This window comes from Salvelinus alpinus, chromosome 6 (assembly GCF_045679555.1).
Source record: "Salvelinus alpinus chromosome 6, SLU_Salpinus.1, whole genome shotgun sequence".
Lineage (NCBI taxonomy): Eukaryota > Metazoa > Chordata > Actinopteri > Salmoniformes > Salmonidae > Salvelinus > Salvelinus alpinus.
The window spans coordinates 30,546,094-30,570,887 of NC_092091.1; the positions used below are offsets into that span (position 1 = coordinate 30,546,094).

The 24,794-nt window shown below is 43.7% G+C and overlaps 1 protein-coding gene across 2 annotated transcripts in view; it reads left to right on the forward strand.

Moving 5' to 3' along the window:
• Positions 1-6,032: 6,032 nt before the first annotated feature.
• Positions 6,033-24,794, forward strand: part of plpp3 (phospholipid phosphatase 3) — a 47,094-nt gene continuing 28,332 nt past the window's right edge. The window contains exon 1 of one of the 2 annotated variants that reach the window (XM_071406285.1): positions 6,033-6,736. In XM_071406285.1, coding sequence (XP_071262386.1) covers positions 6,628-6,736 — 109 coding nt within the window. In that variant the 5' untranslated portion in view covers positions 6,033-6,627. The remainder of the gene's footprint in view (positions 6,737-24,794) is intronic. The other variant, XM_071406287.1, reaches the window with a different exon arrangement.

Consider the following 24,794-nt stretch of genomic DNA (forward strand, 5'->3'; position numbering starts at 1 on the left):
AGAAAAATGTGTACCTCTACTGGGTGTAGTTAAGTATTTCCACCACCACTAGATGTCAGACAGAGCTCAGTGCTGATCCCCTGGCCTCATTGGTGTTGATCAGTCACACACTTTCATGCCTGGGATCGCTGCCCTTCGTGTTATGTCTATGAGCCTCACAAACAGACTGAAGACAACAATACTCAACGTCAATGACAGCCAGACAAACTGACAGACAGACTGACCGATGAAACTCTCAATATGCAGACAGAAAAAAAACATATGCTTATTCTAAACTGAACTCTACACAGACAGACAATATCTATTTTGGCTTCAACAACTTTACAGTACAACGCCAGAGACCACATCATGAGGTTTGGACATAATGGCTAAGAAGGTGTTGGACAGAAGAGACAATTGGGGGCCTGAATACCGCCAAATGGTGCTGCACTGAGATCATTGGAGGTGTGCTGAAGGACAAGAGATATTGAAGAAGGGGTTGTGTAGCATCCTTATTGCATTGCAGTGCTCAAGGCGTCACTACAGACCCGGGTTCGATCCCAGGCTGTGTCACAGCCGACTGTGACCGGTAGATCCATGAGGTGGCGCACAATTGGCCCAGCGTCGTCCAGGTTAGGGGAGGGTTTGGCCGGCCGGGATGTCCTTGTCCAATTGCACTCTAGCGACTCCTTGTGGCAGACCGGGCGCCTGCAGTCTTACGGTGTTTCCTCCAACACATTGGTGCGGCTAGCTTTGGGTTAAGTGAGTAGTGTGGCTTGGTAGGGTCGTGTTTCGGAGGACACATGACTCTCGACCTTCGCCTCTCCCGAGTCTGTAGGGGAGTTGCAGCGATGGAACAAGACTGTAACTACCAATTGGGGAGAAAAGAAAGGTTCTAAGTGCACACACAAAAAAAAGCCTATTTACTCTGTTCCATTTGATGGGCTGAGTCAGCCCAGCCAGGCATTGTCTCATCAGCCCAGCCAGGCATTTTATTAACTTGATCTCCACTATAAAAAAAACATCTAGACTTTATCTCACATTTCTTTTAAACTAACATTTAGTTTTCAACAGTGGCGATTTATATAAACCTTTCTGTCTGTCTATCTCCGACATTTGCAACATTGTTTTCATATTCAAATTCCATCTCCAACTGTCCCATAGTAATGAACGTGTCGAGAGTCGGGACGAGACAGACAGGCAGGCAGCGTTTCTCAGCCAGTCGAAATCATGAATCAGCTGGCATTATTTTTATGATTATAAAGAAATGTCAATAGAAAAAAGGTCAAACGGAAGATGTGCAGCTAGTTTGCAGTCTTTCCAGATTCAGTTTGAAGTGATTGTGTTAGCTGTGTTGTTGGCTACAATAGTGTCCTGACGAGGGAGCACATTTTCTATCCCGGGCGAAATGTATCCAAATAAATCTCTCTAGAAAACAGCTTAAACAAATGCAAATGCAGCTACTTTGCTGTTATTCTGGCTGCACTTTTTTTGACGTGACTGTATGTTAGCCGTAGTTGGCTAGCTAGCAAGGGATAAGAACGTTGCCAGCTGGGTCGCGTCTCTAGCAACCGAACCGGTAGAACGAACGACCAGCAACACTAGATTTGTGTCGGAACTATATCTTGTGGAAGGATGAAATAGTATGAATAAATGACTCAAAATAAATAAGAAAATAAGAAAATATGTCAATCATTGTTTGAATATGTTGGTAACCTGTTGTATAAAAGTGATAATGCCCTCGAAGCCGGTGTTTGGAGGATATACTTAATCTCTGGCCTAACAACACCCGTGCCAATATATCCTCCAAACACCGGCTTCGAGGGCATTATCACTTAAATCAAGATACATATAGATGATTTGCACATGATTTGGAAAATTCAAATGTAGGTACAATTGACTTGTACTGGATTGTCCCAGGTGGCAAGTTACTCCAATGGAAGGGAGGCATGTTAAACCCAATTATTGCACACAGAGTGAGTCCATGCAACTTATTAAGTGACTTGTTAAGCAAATGTTTACTCCTGAACTTAGTTAGGCTTGCCATAACAAAGGGGTTGAGTACTTATTGACTCAAGACATTTCAGCTTTTCATTTTTAATTAATTTGTAAACATATCGAAAAACACAATTTCACTTTGACATTATGGGCTATTGTGTGTAGGCCAGTAATCCATTTAATATTCAGGCTGTAACACAACAACATGCGGAAAAAGGTAAGGGGTGTGAATACTTTCTGAAGGCACTGTATATACATATAAAGTGGGTAAAACAGCTTGCACGTGTACTGTCTCCTTCTTCTAGATGGTAGCGAGGTGAACAGGCCGTGGCTCGGGTGGCTGAGGTCCTTGATGACCGTTTTGGCCTTCCTGTGACACCGGGTGCTGTAGATGTCTTGGAGGGCAGGCAGTGTGCCCACGTCGAGCTTGACCTCACACCCTCTGGAGAGCCCTGTGGTTGTGGTCGGTGCAATTGCCATACCAGGCGTCGATACAGCCTGACAGGATGCTTTCAATGGTACAAAGCCAAATTTCTTCAGCCTCCTGAGGTTGAATAGGCGCTGTTGCGCACTCTTCACCACATAGTCAGTGTGAAAGCACCATTTCAGTGATGTGCATGCAGAGGAACTTGAAGCTTTTGACCCTTTCCATTGCGCCCCCGTCGATGTGAATGGGGGCGTGATCTGTCTGCTGTCTCCTATAGTCCACGATCAGCTCCTTCGTTTTGTTGACGTTGAGAAAGAGGTTATGTTTCTTGCACCACTCAGCCAGGACTCTCACCTCCCTGTAGACTGTCTCGTCGTTGTTGGTAATCGGGCAGACGACACACTATTGAGTCCTCTGCAAAGTTGATGATTAAGTTGGAGACGTGTGTGGTCAAGCAGTCATGGGTGAATATGGAGTACAGGAGGGGGCTGAGCATGTTGAGGATCAGTGTGGTGGAGGTTTTGTTGGCTACCTTCACCACTTGGGGTCGGCCCTTCCATGACCCAGTTGCACAGGGAGGGGTTCAGAGCCCCGACTACAGCTCAGCCCTGAGCTTAGTGGTGAGCTTGAAGGGCACTAGGGTGTTGAAGGCTGAGCTGTAGTCGATGAACAGCATTCTTACGTAGATATTTATCTTGTCCAGCTGGGATTGGGCAGTGTGCAATGGTGATTGTGTCGTCTGTGGATCTGTTGGGGCGGTATGCAAATTGTATTGGGTCTAGGTTGTCAGGTAAGATGAAGACAATTTACCTACCTTGAATTTCACTGCTTTATTTAAAAAATATATTTTTTCTCTCTATACAAGTGGATTATTTATCTTTAGGCTCCCATAATGGTATATACTGTATATCTACCTCAAAAATCGTTTTGTTGGAGAGACTTACATTTTTTTGATCAGACAGAGAAAAAATTTGTTGATCAAGAGTAGTAGCAACCAGGGAAAGTTAGAAAACAAAATTGTGACAAAGTAGTTTCTGTGTGAATTACAAGCGTGTACATTAGGGAACACCGAACCAAAATGTTTTAAAACATTTGGCAAACAAATTGGAAATGAAAACAAACGTTTTTTTTGACACATTCAGACACACCCATTTCACTCCATTTCTGGGCGTTTTCTTCCGTTTCATGCCAACTGGACACGACCCAGATATTTGGCCGATGGTTTTCTCCATCAGTAGCACAATACTGTAGGCCACAGTAGCAGTTTTATTTCTTTGGTTGCCTGTTTTGCATGTTATTTTGGCATTCATTTGTGTCACATATCAGTTTGCAAACAATGTAAATATACAGTTGAAGTCAGAAGTTTACATACACTTAGGTTGGAGTCATTAAAACTTGTTTTTCAACCACTCCACAAATTTCTTGTTAACAAACTATAGTTTTGAAAAATCGGTTAGTACATCTACTTTGTGCATGACACAAGTCATTTTTCCAACAATTATTTACAGTGTCACGTTCTGACCTTAGTTCCTTTTTTATGTCTTTATTTTAGTTGGTCAGGGCGTGAGTTGGGGTAGGCATTCTATGTTGTTTTTCTATGTTTTGTTCTGTTGTTATATTTCTATGTGTTTGGCCTAGTATGGTTCTCAATCAGAGGCAGGTGTCAGTCGTTGTCTCTGATTGGGAGCCATATTTAGGTAGCCTGTTTTCTATTGTGTTTTGTGGGTGGTTGTTTCCTGTTTCCTGTGTTAGTGTTTGCACCATACGGGACTGTTTCGGTTGTTTGTTTGTACTTTTGTTATTTTGTTCAGTGTTCTGTGGATTTATTAAATATCTCATTATGGACACTTACCACGTTGCACATTGGTCCGATCCTTGCTACTCCTCCTCAGACGAAGAGGAAATCCGTTACATACAGACAGATTATTTCACTTATAATTCACTGTATCACAATTCCAGTGGGTCAGAAGTTTACATATATATATATACAGTGGGGAGAACAAGTATTTGACACACTGCCGATTTTGCAGGTTTTACTACTTACAAAGCATGTAGAGGTCTGTCATTTTTTATCATAGGTACACTTCAACTGTGAGAGACGGGGGGTGGGCATTCTATGTTTTGTTCTATGTTTTGTATTTCTAGGTGTTTGGCCTGGTGTGGTTCTCAATCAGAGGCAGCTGTCTATCGTTGTCTCTGGTTGGGAACCATACTTAGGTAGCCTCATTCCCACCTGTGCTTGGTGGGTAGTTGTTTTCTGTGTTGTGTGTTTTCACCATACAGAACTGTTTCGTTTGTTCGTTCATGCTCTTTGTTATTTTGTTCAGTGTTCAGTTGATTTATTAAAATTACATATTATGGACACTTACCACGCTGCGTATTGGTCCGATCCTTCCTCATCTTCCCAGGACGAGAATCGTTACAGGCGAACTGCAAGCCTCACAAAGCAATAACGATTTTGCGTCCCCTGCCTGCTGTTCAGTGGAGAGGGTGTGTGATCTAAGTCTGGGTTTAAGGATTTTAAACATCTATCTGAAAGGGTTTCTTTTCCAAGCTTAAAAGGATAAACATTCACACACAACACCATGGGCCAGAAAAGGTTGAATACGTTGGCCATGCTGTCAATCCAGCATGACTTCTGCCCCACATTCAAAACAACCGAAAACTCAGAACTGGTAAATCTCAGACTTCAATGCATTCAAGACAACTGGGAACTTGGGAAAAAAACGAGCTTGGACTGGGAAAATACGTTTTGAACGGTCATCCTGAAGATCATTGACGTCATGATTCGACCTTGTTTTTCTCAGAGTTCCCAGTTGTCTTGATAACACCATAAATCCAGAGAATGCCAGACTTTGATGACAAAGTTTGCCCACAAAAAGGACCGCCACGCCACGTTCAAAATATGTATTGTATACTGCTGCATAAATTATGTAATATTCCAGGGAGATATGTATACTGTAGCTAAGAAAGTAATAATAAGTGTATGGTGTGTAGTAAGCTGTTAGTAGCCTATTTTTGCTAAAAATGTGGGGCTGAAAACAGGTGGGCCTCTGCCACACCTGCGCTGAATGACGGGTCGCCACTGATGCCATAGTTTGTACATCTCAAGTGTTATATTGCTTATATAGGTCTATCTCATTAGTCTCTTAGTCATCATTTTAGGGAATGTTGGAATTATTTCATTGTTTTGCCCACTTTGTGTATTATAATTAGCTAATGTGCTTTTCTTCGGGAGGAGGGGATACTATATAATGTTGTTGGGTCTGTAACCAGTGACACCGTCTCTTCCCATTCAAATATTTTTGGTCAACAAAAACATCAGTAATAGACCCATGTAATTCCAGTTGATATTTCAAGGGTTCTTTATGTTGCGCAATGTGCTGTCTTGGCGCTGGAATATTGTATATAAAAGTGGATCCTCGTGATTGTATTTTCGTTCCTTTTTAGACGACACAGGCCTAATTAAATAATCAAATGTTGTGTAGTGGCTTTGCTGACATGCATCTAAACAAAATGGGTTGAGTTTGCCCCACCAAGATGTACATGCTAACATCGCCACTGCACTGTAGTAGTGACAGGGGGCCCACAAACGCCCCTTCATGATGTGCTCTGTGTTGGCCTCTCTGTAACCACCGCTGGGAGCAATGTCGGACTGCTCTTTATCCAGGTCCAGAGAAAGTTTTCTAGCAGGAGGTCTGGAGCTTATTACTGGGCTGTAGCAGAGAGAATATAAGAGGGCTGAGAGGGGGGGGGGGGTTGATAAAACTACAGTCTCTCTCTCTGCGCTCAGAGCGCTATTTTCTGCCAGGCTTTGAAGCGGACTGAGAGAGAGGAGAGGGAGAGGCAGGCTTCATTCATTATAGCGCCGTTATACAAGTTTACCATCCCTAAAGCGTGGACCGGACAGACGAAAAGTTTTTATCCAGGATCTGAAGAGGCGACTACAGTGGAAAAGTCAAACGTTTCTATAGTAGGCTAAAATACATGTTTTATTTGTTTCGGACGAGGCATCGCATCGTTGCAGCACTGATACGTTTGCAGAACCTCTTCTTAGTTGGGAAGTTAGTTTCACATAGTTGGCTACTCAGTGACATTCGCTTCTTTTCGTGTGGAAGCCCTGACGGACTAAATAACGTGATTTAGTTTGTGTTTAGCACACTTGTGGGATTTTAACTGGAGACGGAATTCTTACATGCAACAGTATTTTGTATGAGAAAGCCATGGCACAACAGAGCAGAAACGGAGGAACTTCATTAAACAACAACAACGGCATCGATAACACCAAGAGGAAACTGTTGATAGGACTGGACCTCTTCTGCCTGCTCCTGGGTGAGTTTCAAAGACATATTATGCCCAACTGTAAACACATGAAATTACTTGACAGCACCGAATGCTCTATAACGTGACAATACTGTCACACAGTAATGCCACCAGGGAAAAGTGCGGGCTATAACAAATTGGACAATTACATAACATATTCAACACGGTAATGGGTGTGACCAAATTGTATAAAACTGCGCTCACTATAATGTACTATCAGTGAAAACAGAACAACTGTCAGTGTGTTATAACAGAGAGAGAGAGAGAGGCGCGGGAGTGGGTACGCAACCCTGAGCAGAGAGAGCGTGAGAGTGGACACAACTGCGTCCAATATGTCCAAAGGGACATATTATATTTAAAATAATGTAATATGTTAACATACTATATTTAAAATAATCTAATATGTTAATTAACATACTATATTTAAAATAATGTGTTTATGTTAACATACTATATTTCAAATAATGTAATATGTTAACATATTATATTTCAAATAATGTTAACAACCTGCACCATGTTCACCTAACACACTCCGTTAACGTGATCAGAGTCAGACCGTGAAATAGACGTCAGACAGTGAGAACCAGGACCATGGGACTACGTTTTAAGTGCCACTGAGAGAGAACACATTGTGGTTGTTGACATGGTGTGAAGTGGTCAGCCAACATGGCATATGGTGTCCTAAAGACCACTGTCTGACTGAACAAGACTCTGACTCTGACAATTAACCTAACTCAATTTATTAAGTTGCAGTTAAGTCAAATCGTTTATAAATGTTATTAACTCTACAGTTTTCAGAGTCTAGAATTGGATATTAGATTATCCCAATTAACAGTGGGAAAGGTCCCTGTGTGTGTGTGTCAAATCAAATTGTATTTGTCACATGCACCGAATACAACAGGTGTAGACTTTAATGCTGCTTATGAGCCCTACCCAACGCAGACTTTAAAAAATCAGAAAAATACAAATAGTAACACAAGGAATAAAATACACAAGAATTAAGATATATACAGGGAGTACCAGTGCCAGATCACTGTGCAGCTATATACAGGGAGTACCAGTACCAGATCACTGTGCAGCTATATACAGGAAGTACCAGTACCATATCACTGTGCAGGAGTATGAGGTATGTGAGGTAGAAATTTACATGAAGGCAGGGTAAAGTGACTAGGCATCAGGATAGATAATAATACGAGTAAAATAAAGAACAGAGTAGCAGCAGGAAAGGATGCGTGTGAAACTGTATGTATGTGTGTGTGGCATTGGCATGCGTGTGTGTTCTGTGTGTGTGTGTGTGTATGTAGTGTATGTGACTGCATGGTGGTTTGTGTGAGAGTGTCAGTGTAGTGTGTGCAAGTGAGTGTATTAAATAGTGTATATACTGTATAGTATTGTGAGTGTGCACAGTCAGTGCAAGATAGGGTCAATGCAGATAGTCCGGGTAACCATTTAGCAGTCTTATGACCAGGGGGAAGAAGCTGTTCCGGAGCCTGTTGGTCCGAGAGCCGCGATGTTCCAGTACAGTGTTTGCTGGATGGAAGCAGAGTGAACAGTCTATGGCTTGGGTGGCTGAAGTCTTTGTAATTTTTTCGGGCCTTCCTCTGAAACCGACTGATATTTGTATTTGTATTTATTATGGATCCCCTGGCAGCAGATACTGTTCCTTGGGTCCAGCAAAATTAAGGCAGTTTATACAATTTTAAAAACATTACAATACATTCACAGATTTCACAACACACTGTGTGCACCCAGGCCACTACTCCACCACTACCACATATCTACAGTACTAAATCCATGTGTATGTATAGTGAGTATGTTATCGTGTGTGTGTGTGTGTGTGTGTGTGTGTGTGTGTGTGTGTGTGTGTGTGTGTGTGTGTGTGTGTGTGTGTGTGTGTGTGTGTGTGTGTGTGTGTGTGTGTGTGTGTGTGTATATGCTTGTGTCTGTGCCAATGTTTGTGTTGCTTCACAGTCCCCGCTGTTCCATAAGGTGTTTTTTATCCGTCTTTTAAAATCTAATTTTACTGCTTGCGTCAGTTACTTGATGTGGAATAGAGTTCCATGTAGTCATGGCTCTATGTAGTACTGTGTGCCTCCCAAAGTCTGTTCTGGACTTGGGGACTGTGAAGAGACCTCTTGTGGCATGTCTTGTGGGGTATGCATTGGTGTCCGAGCTGTGTGCCAGTAGTTTAGACAGACTGCTCGGTGCATTCAACATGTCAATACCTCTCAAAAATAAAAGTAGTGATGAAGTCAATCTCTCCTCCACTTTCAGCCAGGAGAGATTGACATGCATATTATTAATATTAGCTCTCTGTGTACATCCAAGTGCCAATCGTGCTGCCCTGTTCTGAGCCAATTGCAATTTTCCTAAGTCCTATTTTGTGGCACCTGACCACACGACTGAACAGTAGTCAACGTGCGACAAAACTAGAGCCTGTAGGACATGCCTTGTTGATAGTGTTGTTAAGTTCTATTATAGACAGACTTCTCCCCATCTTAGCTACTACTGCATCAATATGTTTTGACCATGACAGTTTACATTCTAGGGTTACTCCAAGCAGTTTAGTCATCTCAACTTGCTCAATTTCCACATTATTTATTACAAGATTTAGTTGAAGTTTAGGGATTAGTGAGTGTTTTGTTCCAAATACAATGCTTTTAGTTTTAGAAATATTTAGGGATAACTTATTTCTTGCCACCCACCCAGAAACTAACTGCAGCTCTTTGTTGAGTGTTGCTGTCAATTCAGTCGCTGTAGTAGCTGACGTGTATAGTGTTGAGTCATCCGCATACATAGACACTGTGGCATGTCGTTAGTAAAAAATTTAAAAAGCAAGGGACCTAAACAGTTACCCTGGGGAATTCCTGATTCTAACTGGATTATATTTGAGAGTCTTCCATTAAAGAACACCCTCTGTGATCTATTAGACAAGACAAGTAACTCTTTATCCACATTATAGCAGGGGGTGTAAAGCCATAACACATACGCTTTTCCAGCAGCAGACAATGATCGATAATGTCAAAAGCTGCACTGAAGTCTAACAAGACAACAATACTTTTTTCACCTCTTCCATACTGACTTTACGGAATTCAAAAGTGCACTTCTTGTCTTTCATAATTTGGTCCAATATACTTGGATGTGTAGTGTCAGCGTCTGTTGCTGGCATGTCATCCCTAAATTTGCTTATCTTGCCAATGAAAAAGTAATTAAAATAGTTTGCAATATCAGTGGGCTTTGTGATGAATGAGCCATCTGATTCAGTGAATGAAGGAACCGAGTTGGCTTTTATCCCAAAATTTAATTTAAGGTGCCCCAAAGCTTTTTACTATCATTCTTTATATAATTTATCTTTGTTTCATAGTGTAGTTTATTTTTATTTAGTTTAGTCATATGATTTCTTAATTTGCAGTACATTTGACAATCAGTTGGGCTGCCAGACCTAATTGCCATACCTTTTGCCTCATCCCTGTCAACCATACAAATTTTCAATTCCTCATCAATCCAAGGGGATTTAACAGTTTTTACAGTTTTTTTCTAGATGAGTGTGTGCTTATTAGTAACTGGAATAAGTAGTTTCATAAATGCGTAAAGTGCAGCTTCAAGATGCTCTCGATGGTGCAGCTGTATAACTTTTCAGCCTCCTGAAGGGCTCTGTGTGTGTGTGTGTGTGTGTGTGTGTGTGTCCAGGGGGAGAGATGTTGTAGATGTTTTAAAGTGCTATAACTTGCACATTTTACTGCACCTTAATTAAATAGCCCGCCAGCCCCCCCCCCCCCCCTCCTGCCATCCTCCCTTTCCCTTATTGCTCATATTACCTTCAGAGCTGCCTTTCCATCTAGAGAACAGGAATGGTATGAAACGAGGACTAGAGTTTAAGAATAAAAATAGGAATGGAATGGTGTGAAATTGGAATAGAAATAGACAAGGAATGGTGTGGAATTGGAATAGAAATAGACAAGGAATGGTGTGGAATTGGAATAGAAAGAGACAAGGAATGGTGTGGAATTGGAATAGAAATAGACAAGGAATGGTGTGAAATTGAAATAGAAATAGACAAGGAATGGTGTGAAATTGGAATAGAAATTGAAAAGGAATGGTGTGGAATTGAAATAGAAATAGACAAGGAATGGTGAGGAATTGGAATAGAAGTAGACATGGAATGGTGTGGAATTGGAATAGAAATAGACAAGGAATGGTGTGGAATTGGTATAGAAATAGACATGGAATGGTGAGGAATTGGAATAGAAGTAGACATGGAATGGTGAGGAATTGGAATAGAAATAAACAAGGAATGGTGTGGAATTGGAATAGAAATAAACAAGGAATGGTGTGGAATTGGAATAGAAATAAACAAGGAATGGTGTGGAATTGGAATAGAAATAAACAAGGAATGGTGTGGAATTGGAATAGAAATAGACATGGAATGTGATGATGCTCTGGAGAGCTATTTCCATGTGACATTCATTACAGAACAGCATTGACACGGGTCAGGCAAGGCAATGTCGTGTGTGTGTGTGTTTGTGTGTGTGTGTTTGTGTGTTTCTGAGGTGATGATGGCTCGTTTGAACTGTAGACCCCCTTGAGTGTTACCAATGCCAGCCATCTCCTCTGTTTCTCTCTTGTTCTCCCTCTTTCTCACCCTCTTTCTCTGAGAGCAGGATTAGGGAGTCAAGCCTAACTTTACACATTCTCTCCCAGAACCCGAAAGCAAATAAAGCCTAACTTTACACATTCTCTTCCAGAACCTTCCAGAAAATCCCCTTCAGCTGTCCGTCCCCCATCACTCTACAGCAGATTAACTCTCCCTCTCTCTCTCTCTCTCTCTCTCTCTCTCTCTCTCTCTCTCTCTCTCTCTCTCTCTCTCTCTCTCTCTCTCTCTCTCTCTCTCTCTCTCTCTCTCTCTCTCTCTCTCTCTCTCTCTCTCTCTCTCTCTCTCTCTCTCTCTCTCTAATTGCTTAAACATGTGTTGTGTGTTGTGAGGCAGGGGGAATGTCTCTCAACTGTAAACCCTGCTCTGTGCACAGAGATAGATGGGCAATTCCACGACAACCAAATTACTCTTTGAAAAAACATTGATTTCAAAGTTTAACAAACCATACAACTCTACGCAGAAGGACTACTTTGAACAATTTACACAGCAAATTTCACAAAAACACATTTACTTGAAGAACTGTGCAGATGCAAAGTTTGGTAACAGAATTACGGTAAAATCTCCCCCAGTTTTGTTATGCAACCAAATTTTCCAAAAACTCTGTTAAATATCTGCAATGAATTAAGATTCTGCAGAAAGGATGGGGTGTCAGTTATGACATAACACCTTGAAAATAATATTTGGGTTATTAAATTACAGTAGGTGAAGTGGAATTACTGGTTGTGGAATTGGAATTCCGTTACGGAATTACGGGAATGGAATTACATCATGGGTCTCTTATCTTTACTATACAGAAATGCATAATTTTGGATATGAATATCATTCTCTTCATGGTGATGTATCCTGAATAGGTACACAATGGTAGAAATATGCAATGTCCTTCTTTTGCAAATGTGGGTATTGTTATACACACTGGCTATTATTGTAATGAACTCCAAATCTAGAACAATCATAAACGTGTATGTTTCACACGTTTGTGTGCACAGTCAGTGCAAGATAGTGTCAATGCAGATAGTCCGGGTTTAGCACTCTTATTGCCAAGGGGTAGCAGCTGTTGCGGAGCCTGTTGGTCCGAGAGCCGTGATGCTCCGGTACCGTTTGCTCGATGGAAGCAGAGTGAAACAACAGAACAGCACAGCAGAGCACAGGTAGGGGGTGGCAGGTAGCCTAGCAGTTAAAAGCGTTGGGCCAGTAACCGTGTAGGCCGTCATTGTAAATAAGAATTTGTTCTTAACTGACTTGCCTAGTTAAATAAAGGTTAAATAAATACAAATAAGTAAAAAATCTCAAAGTTGCTGGTTCAAATCAAAGGCTGACTAGGTGAAAAATAAGTTGATGTGCCCTTGAGCAAGGCACTTAACCCTAATTGCTACTGTAAGTCGCTCTAAAAATAAAAAATAAAAAATAAAAAGATAGATAAGTGTCTGCTGAATACGTAAATAATTTAAAGTAGAGTACAGTAAAGTAGTAAAGTAGATATGTACAGTAAAATACAGTACACTGTACTGTTCTCTATCATACTCTACTGTGCTGTACAAACCTGGAAAACATAGACGTCTATGATTGGTTCAGATTTGGTCCAGCCAGGGCGGACTGACCAAGTTTCAACTACTTTTCAACATCGATGGGCGTCCGGTGTCGGTTGGTGCTCAGTCGGTGAGGATGCTTGTTACAGTAAATGGAAAGAGGGTAGGTGTCATGGTAGGTGTCATGGTAGGTTTCAGTATGAGAGGTGACATTAACTGGGGAGAGAGAGAGAGTGGCAGAGAGTGAGAGGGTGGGGTTGTCCCGACAGTTTTCACGCTCTTGCTTTGACCACGAGACAACAGAAAGTGAAAGAAAACAGTTATGAGCTGAACATGCCAGTGGAAGGGAGGACAGTAGCAGGTGACCCAACTGTGATTTCCCATTGTGGCCTTTTAAATTGCAGTAATTCCGTTAAAGATTTTTGGGTAATTCCATCACCGATTTGGTAACAGAATGACAAGTTTCAATCACTTAATAATTCATTAACAAACTTGATATCAGTAAAAACACTATAACTAATTGGTAGGTCTACCTTTACCTTTTACTTCTGTGAACTTTCATTATCCTCCTTCCTTATGAGGTAAATAAATATTTTCAAGATATGTGGGTTTTTGGTAACAGAATTGCAAGGCAGAAGGTCCTTTTTCTTAAACTTACAGAAGATAAATCATTTCTCCATAACTCAACATAAGTGTTGATATTATTTGTCAGGGGTCTTTACTTCAACATTATTGTCTTTTGATGTATTTCTAATACCTTTTAAGACATTTTCTGGTAGATATTTTCTAAGACCCTTCTAAGATCTGTTTGACCAAAATTCAAAGCCTTTGCTTATTTCACATTTTTAGACAGGAAAATTGTTGAGAAATGTAGATATGCATTAATAATAATAAATCATATTTTTCATATAGTCTTAGCTTTCATTTGACACCCAATTTGACATCCTTTTAGAAGGAAATGTCCAGAGAGAGAGAGAGAGGAGAGAGAGGAAGAGAGAGGAGAGAGAGGAAGAGGGAGGAAGAGAGAGGAAGAGAGAGGAAGAGGGAGGAAGAGAGAGAGAGAGAGAGAGGAGAGAGAGGAAGAGGGAGGAAGAGAGAGAGAGAGGAAGAGAGAGAGAGAGGAGAGAGAGGAAGAGGGAGGAAGAGAGAGAGAGAGAGAGAGGAGAGAGAGGAAGAGGGAGGAAGAGAGAGGAGAGAGAGGAAGAGAGAGGAGAGAGAGGAAGAGGGAGGAAGAGAGAGAGAGAGAGGAGAGAGAGGAAGAGGGAGGAAGAGAGAGAGAGAGGAAGAGAGAGAGAGAGGAAGAGAGAGAGAGAGGAAGAGAGAGAGAGAGGAAGAGAGAGAGAGAGAGAGAGAGAGAGAGAGAGAGAGAGAGAGAGAGAGAGAGAGATGAACGCGACGAACCATAATAACTCTAACAAGTGATCTGATATTCACTGAGTGTATAATAAATTAGGAACACCTTCCTAATATTGAGTTTCACCCCCTTTTGCCCTCAGAACAGCCGCAATTCGTCAGGAAATGGACTCTACAAGCTGACGAAAGCATTCCACATGGATGCTGGCTCATGTTGACTCCAATGTTTCCTCCCACAGTTGTGTCAAGTTGGCTGAATGTCCTTTGGGTGGTGGAACTTTCTTGATACACACGGGAAACTGTTGAGCGTGAAAAACCCAGCAGCGATGCAGTTCTTGACCCACTCAAACTGGTGCGCCTGGCACCTACTACCATACCCCGTTCAAAGGCTCTTAAATCTTTTGTCTTGCCCATTCACCCTCTGAGTGGCACACATACACAATCCATGTCTCAATTGTCTCAAGGCTTCTTTAACCTGTCTATTCCTCTTCATCTATACTGATTGAAGTGGATTTAACAAGTGACATCAATTGATGATGCCTTTCACCTGGATTTACCTGGTCAGTCTATGTCATGGAAAGAGCAGGTGTTCCTAATGTTTTGTACACTCAGTGTAGCATTTGCTTCATAAACATAGCTGAATTCAGTCTAGAAACAGTTGATTTACAACCAGTGAGTTACATTTCTATTGGTTTGGTATTGAAAAACCCTAGACACACACACACACTGTTTCAACTATTTAATCTCTAGCATATAAACTCAGAAACAGATTCACTGTTTTATATAAACTCAGAAACAGATTCACTGTTTCATATAAACTCAGAAACAGATACACTGTTTCATATAAACTCAGAAACAGATACACTGTTTTATATAAACTCAGAAACAGATTCACTGTTTTATATAAACTCAGAAACAGAATCACTGTTTTATATAAACTCAGAAACAGAATCACTGTTTCATATAAACTCAGAAACAGAATCACTGTTTTATATAAACTCAGAAACAGATACACTGTTTTATATAAACTCAGAAACAGATTCACTGTTTTATATAAACTCAGAAACAGATTCACTGTTTTATATAAACTCAGAAACAGAATCACTGTTTCATATAAACTCAGAAACAGATTCACTGTTTTATATAAACTCAGAAACAGATACACTGTTTTATATAAACTCAGAAACAGATACACTGTTTCATATAAACTCAGAAACAGATTCACTGTTTTATATAAACTCAGAAACAGATACACTGTTTTATATAAACTCAGAAACAGATACACTGTTTTATATAAACTCTTTGAGTCTTTGAATCCATGTGGAGTACATTTCCTCCACAAACCAACTTCTTCCACTTTAGGAACACAGGCTGGTATGCACACACACATACGTGCACATACACGCGCACACACACACTCTCACTCTCTTTCTTTGTGATGCTAAACTTGGACAAGCTGTCTGTTTTTATTCACTGGCCTGGTTTAGTGGCGTGGGGGTGAGGGAGGGAGGGATGAATCTAGAGAAAGAGAAGAGGAGATAGAGGGGGGCTATCAGGGGGAATGAAAGGGGGAGGAATGCGAGTGTGGAGGACTTGAAGAATGTACGATTGTGAATGGGCTTTGTCCTTACCCGAGTGTGTGCTGCAAGTGGGTGTGTGTGTGTGTGTGTGTGTGTGAGGGCGTCCGATGGTGATGTTTAAGTGGCAGGAGAACCTCAGGGATAAGACAGAGTACTACCTGCCACTCCCCCAACACATGCAGGGTTCTGGTGAACACAGTCTAGGCAGACAGTTTATAGACCCTCCTGTTCCTCTTCTATAATTCAGAGATAATATATAAATCAGCTTCTATACTGTCAGAGAGAACAGCAGCCCAGAGAGGGATTGAGACCGACAGACAGTAAACAGTTGAGCTCTAGTCCTTAATCCCATACTGGCTGTTGGACACATTACAGCATCTGCTGATTCGCATAGTTGGAAAGAGCATGCAGGAACATTGAAAATACACACACGCCACGCGCACGCACACAGCAACCCAGGGCTGTTTGAGACTGGGAGATTGCAGATGTTGCAGATGTTTGTTAGAAGACGTGTTCTAGGTGGAGAGATGCTGCAGTTCTGGAGCACTGTGTGTCTGTCTGTGTGTGTCTGTGTGTGTATTTGTGTGCCTGTGTGTTCATGTTCAGACTAGAGCTGGGGAACTATTCAAGGTTGGCATCTTTCTCAGAATATTAATTCCAGTCCCTCCCTCTCTCTCCTCTCCACTCTGACTTTTAATCCAGTTGGCTGCTCAGAAAGCAACAAACAGTGAAAGTAAATGCTAAGCAAATGTCTCTATAGCGACCAATCTTATTCTGTAAGGACCGACGCCAGAGACGAGAAGCAGGTATGGGGAGCTGACATTTAATTATGAACAGACAAAGAGCAAGACAGAAACAGCGTCAGAACACAGATACACAATGACAAACAACAATCAATGCAGCAGCGGGGAACAGAGCAGGGAACTGACAAATATAGGGGAGGTAATAAACAGGTGATTGAGTGAGTTTATTTTATTTTTTATTTCACCTTTATTTAACCAGGTAGGCTAGTTGAGAACAAGTTCTCATTTGCAACTGCGACCTGGCCAAGATAAAGCATAGCAGTGTGAACAGACAACACAGAGTTACACATGGAGTAAACAATAAACAAGTCAATAACATGGTAGAAAAAAAAGAGAATCTATATACAATGTGTGCAAAAGGCATGAGGTAGGCAATAAATCGAATAATTACAATTTAGCAGATTAACACTGGAGTGATAAATCATCAGATGATCATGTGCAAGAAGAGATACTGGTGTGCAAAAGAGCAGAAAAGTAAATAAATAAAAGCAGTATGGGGGGTGAGGTAGGTAAATTGGGTGGGTAGTTTACAGATGGACTATGTACAGCTGCAGCGATTGGTTAGCTGCTCGGATAGCAGATTTTTAAAGTTGTTGAGGGAGATAAAAGTCTCCAACTTCAGAGATTTTTGCAATTCGTTCCAGTCGCAGGCAGTATAGAACTGGAAGGAAAGGCGTCCAAATGAGGTTTTAGCTTTAGGGATGATCAGTGAGATACACCTGCTGGAGCGCGTGCTGCGGGTGGGTGTAGCCATCGTGACCAGTGAACTGAGATAAGGCGGCACTTTACCTAGCATAGCCTTGTAGATGACCTGGAGCCAGTGGGTCTGACGACGAACATGTAGCGAGGGCCAGCCGACTAGGGCATACAGGTCGCAGTGGTGGGTCGTATAAGGTGCTTTAGTAACAAAACGAATGGCACTGTGATAAACTGCATCCAGTTTGCTGAGTAGAGTGTTGGAAGCTATTTTGTAGATGACATCGCCGAAGTCGAGGATCGGTAGGATAGTCAGTTTTACTAGGGTAAGTTTGGCGGCGTGAGTGAAGGAGGCTTTGTTGCGGAATAGAAAGCCGATTCTTGATTTGATTTTGGATTGGAGATGTTTGATATGAGTCTGGAAGGAGAGTTTGCAGTCTAGCCAGACACCTAGGTACTTATAGATGTCCACATATTCTAGGTCGGAACCGTCCAGGGTGGTGATGCTAGTCGGGCGTGCGGGTGCAGGCAGCGAACGGTTGAAAAGCATGCATTTGGTTTTACTAGCGTTTAAGAGCAGTTGGAGGCCACGGAAGGAGTGTTGTATGGCATTGAAGCTCGTTTGGAGGTTAGATAGCACAGTGTCCAAGGAAGGGCCGGAAGTATATAGAATGGTGTCGTCTGCGTAGAGGTGGATCAGGGAATCGCCCGCAGCAAGAGCAACATCATTGATGTATACAGAGAAAAGAGTCGGCCCGAGAATTGAACCCTGTGGTACCCCCATAGAGACTGCCAGAGGACCGGACAACATGCCCTCCGATTTGACACACTGAACTCTGTCTGCAAAGTAGTTGGTGAACCAGGCAAGGCAGTCATTAGAAAAACCGAGGCTACTGAGTCTGCCGATAAGAATATGGTGATTGACAGAGTCGAAAGCCTTGGCCAGGTCGATGAAGACGGCTGCACAGTAATGTCTTTTATCGATGGCGGTTATGATATCGTTTAGTACCTTGAGCGTGGCTGAGGTGCACCCGTGACCGGCTCGGAAACCGGATTGCACAGCGGAGAAGGTACGGTGGGATTCGAGATGGTCAGTGATCTGTTTGTTGACTTGGCTTTCGAAGACCTTAGATAGGCAGGGCAGGATGGATATAGGTCTGTAACAGTTTGGGTCCAGGGTGTCTCCCCCTTTGAAGAGGGGGATGACCGCGGCAGCTTTCCAATCCTTGGGGATCTCAGATGATACGAAGGAGAGGTTGAACAGGCTGGTAATAGGGGGTGCGACAATGGCGGCGGACAGTTTCAGAAATAGGGGGTCCAGATTGTCAAGCCCAGCTGATTTGTATGGGTCCAGGTTTTCCAGCTCTTTCAGAACATCTGCTATCTGGATTTGGGTAAAGGAGAAGCTGGGGAGGCTTGGGCGAGTAGCAGCGGGGGGGGCGGGGCTGTTGGCCAAGGTTGGAGTCGCCAGGAGGAAGGCATGGCCAGCCATTGAGAAATGCTTGTTGAAGTCTTCGATTATCACGGATTTATCGGTGGTGACCGTGTTACCTAGCCTCAGTGCAGTGGGCAGCTGGGAGGAGGTGCTCTTGTTCTCCATGGACTTTACAGTATCCCAGAACTTTTTGGAGTTAGAGCTACAGGATGCGAATTTCTGCTTGAAAAAGCTGGCCTTTGCTTTCCTGACTGACTGCGTGTATTGGTTCCTGACTTCCCTGAACAGTTGCATATCGCGGGGGCTCTTCGATGCTATTGCAGTTCGCCACAGGATGTTTTTGTGCTGGTCGAGGGCAGTCAGGTCTGGAGTGAACCAAGGGCTATATCTGTTCTTGGTTCTGCATTTTTTGAACGGAGCATGCTTGTCTAATATGGTGAGGAAGTAACATTTAAAGAATGACCAGGCATCCTCAACTGACGGGATGAGGTCAATATCCTTCCAGGGTACCCGGGCCAGGTCGATTAGAAAGGCCTGCTCGCAGAAGTGTTTTAGGGAGCGTTTGACAGTGATGAGGGGTGGTCGTTTGACCGCGGACCCGTGGCGGATACAGGCAATGAGGCAGTGATCGCTGAGATCTTGATTGAAGACAGCAGAGGTGTATTTGGAGGGCAGGTTGGTCAGGATAATGTCTATTAGGGTGCCCATGTTTACGGATTTAGGGTTGTACCTGGTGGGTTCCTTGATGATTTGTGTGAGATTGAGGGCATCAAGCTTGGATTGTAGGACTGCCGGGGTGTTAAGCATATCCCAGTTTAGGTCACCTAACAGAACAAACTCTGAAGCTAGATGGGGAGCGATCAATTCACAGATGGTGTCCAGGGCACAGCTGGGAGCTGAGGGGGGTCGGTAGCAGGCGGCAACAGTGAGAGACTTATTTCTGGAGAGATTAATTTTTAAAATTAGAAGTTCGAACTGTTTGGGCATAGACCTGGAAAGTATGACAGAACTTTGCAGGCTATCTCTGCAGTAGATTGCAACTCCTCCCCCTTTGGCAGTTCTATCTTGACGGAAAGTGTTATAGTTGGGTATGGAAATCTCAGAATTTTTGGTGGCCTTCCTAAGCCAGGATTCGGACACGGCAAGGACATCAGGATTGGCAGAGTGTGCTAAAGCGGTGAGTAAGGCAAACTTAGGGAGGAGGCTTCTGATGTTGACATGCATGAGGCCAAGGCTTTTTCGATCACAGAAGTCAACAAATGAGGGTGACTGTGGACATGCAGGGCCTGGGTTTACCTCCACATCACCCGAGGAACAGAGGAGTAGTAGGATGAGGGTGCGGCTAAAGGCTATCAAAACTGGTCGCCTAGAGCGTTGGGGACAAAGAATAAAAGGAGCAGATTTATGGGCGTGGTAGAATAGATTCTGGGCATAATGTGCAGACAGGGGTATGGAGGGGCGCGGGTACAGCGGAGGCAAGCCCAGGCACTGGGTGATGATAAGAGAGGTTGTATCTCTGGACATGCTGGTCTCAATGGGTGAGGTCACCGCATGTGTGGGGGGTGGGACAAAGGGGGTATCAGAGGTACGGAGAGTGGAACTACAGGGTCCATTGCAAACCAAAACAATGATAATGATAACTAGCCTGAACAACAGTATGCAAGGCATATTGATATTTGAGAGAGACATACAATAAGGCATAAAGTGATTGCAGGTCTTGATTGGGAGAGCTAGCTAAAACAACAGGTAAGATAACAGCAGCAATAACAGGGTGCTAGTCTAACACAGCAACAACAGGTAAAAATGGCGACGACTAGGCAGAGAGGGTCGGATTAACTACACACAGATCCTGAGTTAAAGCACAGAGCCGACAGATAAAACACAAATAAACAGAATGGAGTACCGTGAATTAATGGACAGTCAAGCATGCATCAGCTATGTAGCCAAGTGATCATAGTGTCCAGGGGGCAGCCGTAGATGGAGCAGGGAGGCCTCCACTAAGCTAGCATGCGGCGTTTAAAGTTAGTAGCCCGGGGGGTGGTCTGCTCAGACGGAGGGGGTCTGCTCAGACGTGGTCGTGTCGACAGAGAATCCAGAGAATCCAAGCCGAATGGCGAAAGAGAGGTTGTGAATTGTAGAATTGTGTTTGCTAACTGGTGCTAGCTTCGTGGCAGTGGCGCTAACTGCGCTAGCTGCAAGCTAGCTGTGAGGATCAGAAGTAGTGGCTCAGGGATTACGGCAGGAATCCGGCGTTGTTGTCGAGAGACAGTCCGATGCTGGTAAATTGGTGAGTAATATCCAGGCTAATAACAGGGCTGGTGTCTGTGCAGAAGGTAAAAGCTACTAGCAGCGGCAAAAAAATTGCTAAATTAGCTTGTAGCTGATTTAGACCAGTTGTGATGGATTGGCAGGGCTCTGTGTCGGCAAAAAAAGGTCCAGTCCAATTGGCAAAAGAGGTATTGTAGCCCAAGAATTCGCTGGTAGACCTCTTCGGCTAGCCGGCAGATGGGCCTAGCTCGAGGCTAGCTCAAGGCTAAGGTGAGTCCAATATCGCTGAAGCGCGTGACGAGGGAAGGCAGGTGTGTGTAAATGATGGTGGCAGGAGTGCGTAATGCAGGGCAGCCTGGCGCCCTCGAGCGCCAGGGGGGAAGAGCGGGAGCAGGCGTGACAGATTCATTATTATTAACATTTCCTAATGTCACTGAATTAGCTGAATTTGAGATTTGAGGTAATGTGTGTTTGTGTGTGCAGTCTGACCTGACGTCAGTCTCTGAATAGCATTAGAGTCCAGGGGAATTAGCCTATACTAACGTTAACCTCCTATAGCGGCTGTTAGCAATAACCCTTGTCTCTACCTCCCATTAAGACTTACAGCATTACATTACAGCAGTTTTACCTAACTTTAACCCATTCAATCACATACATAACTTTAACCCTATACTCTATCTCCCCAGTATGACATCAGTGTGTGTGTGTGTGTGTGTGTGTGTGTGCGTGCGTGCGTGCGTGCGTGCGTGCGTGCGTGCGTGCGTGCGTGTAGGGGCACTCAGGAAAGGGTGGGAAACAGGAAAGGTAGTGTGAGTCGGATGTAGGTGTGTCTCACTTTGCTGTGAAACGTAATACCGTCCGCTTTCCAGCCTCCTACTCCTTATCCTACTCCCTCCTCCTCCCTCCTCCCCTCTCCTCCACCCCTCTACCTCCCTCTAACCCCACTTTGCCAGCCCCCTCTCCCTCTCCCTCGCTCAATCAGTGGAGTGATGGTGGTAGTGGGACCCTGTAGAGGGAGGAATGTGAGTAGTTTACTTGCAGGCTGGTAGGCCTAGTGTTAGCAAGGCGCCTGTTGGATGGATGACTAATCTAACCATAGGTGGCTCACGGCACAACTGTAAACACACACTAACACACACACACCAAACAGATTTTGGGTTAATTGTTGTGAGTGGTGCTGTTTATTCTCCAGTAGACCAAACACAGTTGTGTTTACAGATCGGGTCGCTCCAGGTATTACACCAGGTATTACATCTTTTTACGGGTCTACTCTAGACCAGGGCTCTCCAACCCTAGCTGTCCAGGAACAAGGTCGGAGAGCCCTGTTTTAGAGGACACACAGTGACTTGGCCCACGCACTACAGACAGACAGCAGTTCGAGTGGGAGTCATCAGGCTGATATGGGAAGAGGAGCTGTGTTTAAACTCATACGGACTACCGCTATGTTTACAGACCTCTTTCCTTCAAGAGAGAACATAAACCATTATTGGGTTGACTAGAGATGGTATATAATCTCTGTAATCTATGTGATATGCTATATATACCCCCACTCATTTCTCTTCTTGCTCTTCCATGGCTGTATTCTGCTACAGAGGTTTTAGTCTGAGAGAGGACGGGAGGCCTGCAGTGTTATGCCTGACATTTATTGTAAACACACACACACACACACACACACACACACACACACACACACACACACACACACACACACACACACACACACACACACACACACACACACACACACACACACACACACACACACACACACACACACACACACACACACACACACACACACACACACTCCATTATTTACAGTTCTGTGCATTGACACAGGGCCACACTAACCTATAGAGCCTTCAAACTCAACTCTGGACGTTGAAGACAGTTCCACAGCGTTTTCTTTCTTCATTTCCCCCCTATAGTCAGGGACTGATTTAGACCTTTAGGTGTGTGCAACCAGGTAGAACAGACAACCAGGAGGCTCTGGACCTCGTAGGGTAAGAGTTGAATAACCCTGCTGTAGAGGGTCACGCATGTGGACATGATGTCTATAGTATACAGGACATTTCTGGTTTGGTATTGTGATATGGTGGTATTATGGTTGAGTTGCTATGGGGTTAGGGTTGGGCCTATGCGTTTGTTATGGTATGGATTCCTTCTCTACTCAGAGCCTGTGTTCTGTTGTGTAGAAGGTGAGTTAGCTCCTGAGGCTTTAGCTCCAGTATTACAGCCTTACATAACTAGACTTAGCTCCTTGCATGTTGTCTACGCCAACCTTCATATAGGGCACCCAGACTTCCAAGAGTGTGAGTGCGTGTTTATAATCTAAGTGGCATCATGCCCAGGCTGATGTGTTTCTCTTAAACAGCCACCTGGTCTCCGGCTGCTGGTTGTACTGGTTACGTGACAGCATACACAAGAGGACGGCATATGGCAAACACACACACACACACACACACACACACACACACACACACACACACACACACACACACACACACACACACACACACACACACACACACACACACACACACACACACACACACACACACACACACACACACACACACACACACAGTCACAGCTGGTGTTTGAGGCTACTGGTTGTATGGCTAGATGATAATGATACACTTGTGGGGTTTCTGAGGCCTCAGGGCTGTCATTAGATATGTTAGTGTAACAGACTGGACTGGCTGTGCGGGCAGCGTATTTGTGCTTGCCATATGCGGTGCCCTTTGTGCTTTCTGTAGCCAGTGTGTGTGATAGGAATAATGATGACGATTCACTTGAACTGTCCTCTGCTCCTCTGACATTACTCCTCTGTCTGTGTGTGTGGGTGTCTGATCGTGCATGTGTCTTTCCTCCACAAACAGTTTTAGAGTGGTCTTGAACTCTTGATTATAATTCCAGGGTGTTTAGCTGTATGTTCTAAGTGTGGGTTTCAAGTTGACGTTTCGAGTGTGTGTTCTGTGGAATTCTGTGTGTGGGCATCACACATAAACATCTGACAGCCCCTTCTGTCTCTCTCTCCAGTCTCTCCCTCTCTCTTCGCTTTGTCCCTACCATCCTTGACAGGGCCTCATCTCTCCATCTCTTCTCTTCACTGTCACACTGGCCCCTCTGGCCTCAATACTGACTCTCTCTCTCTCTCTGGGGGTGGGGAGATATTCACTGTTTTGGGGAACAATGGTTCTTTTGATGCGTCTGGGCTCTTTGTGCCGCTAACGAGCACTAATAGTCCTCGGGGTAGAGAGAGAGAGGGATGGAGGGGGAGAGATGGAGATAGAGGGAGAGAGAGAGTTAGTTCCTCACTTCTTGTGTATCTCTCAGCTACTCCCGCCCTCCCGCCGTGTCATTGGCTGGTTATTTAGTTGACAGGAGACAAATGTTACAGAGGCTTTCTGGGGCTGTATATCAGACTTCGTGATTCTATTGTTTGGATATAGTCTTATCCAGCAAGAGGCGGTTAAGAGGCTGTTATAAGGCTGTTAGTTCTTATCCTTCTCTCTGACACTCTCTCTATCCTGTTTACATACAGAGGGCTGGAGAGGAGAGGGTCACTGCTTAACTGGAGAACAATACTGAGGCCTTTCACACTATAGCCGGAATTTAACACCCATTGTCTTGATAGAAACAGAATCTCACACTTACTTCTTTGAGCACGCAAGCACACGCACACGCACACGCACACGCACACACACACACACACACACACACACACACACACACACACACACACACAC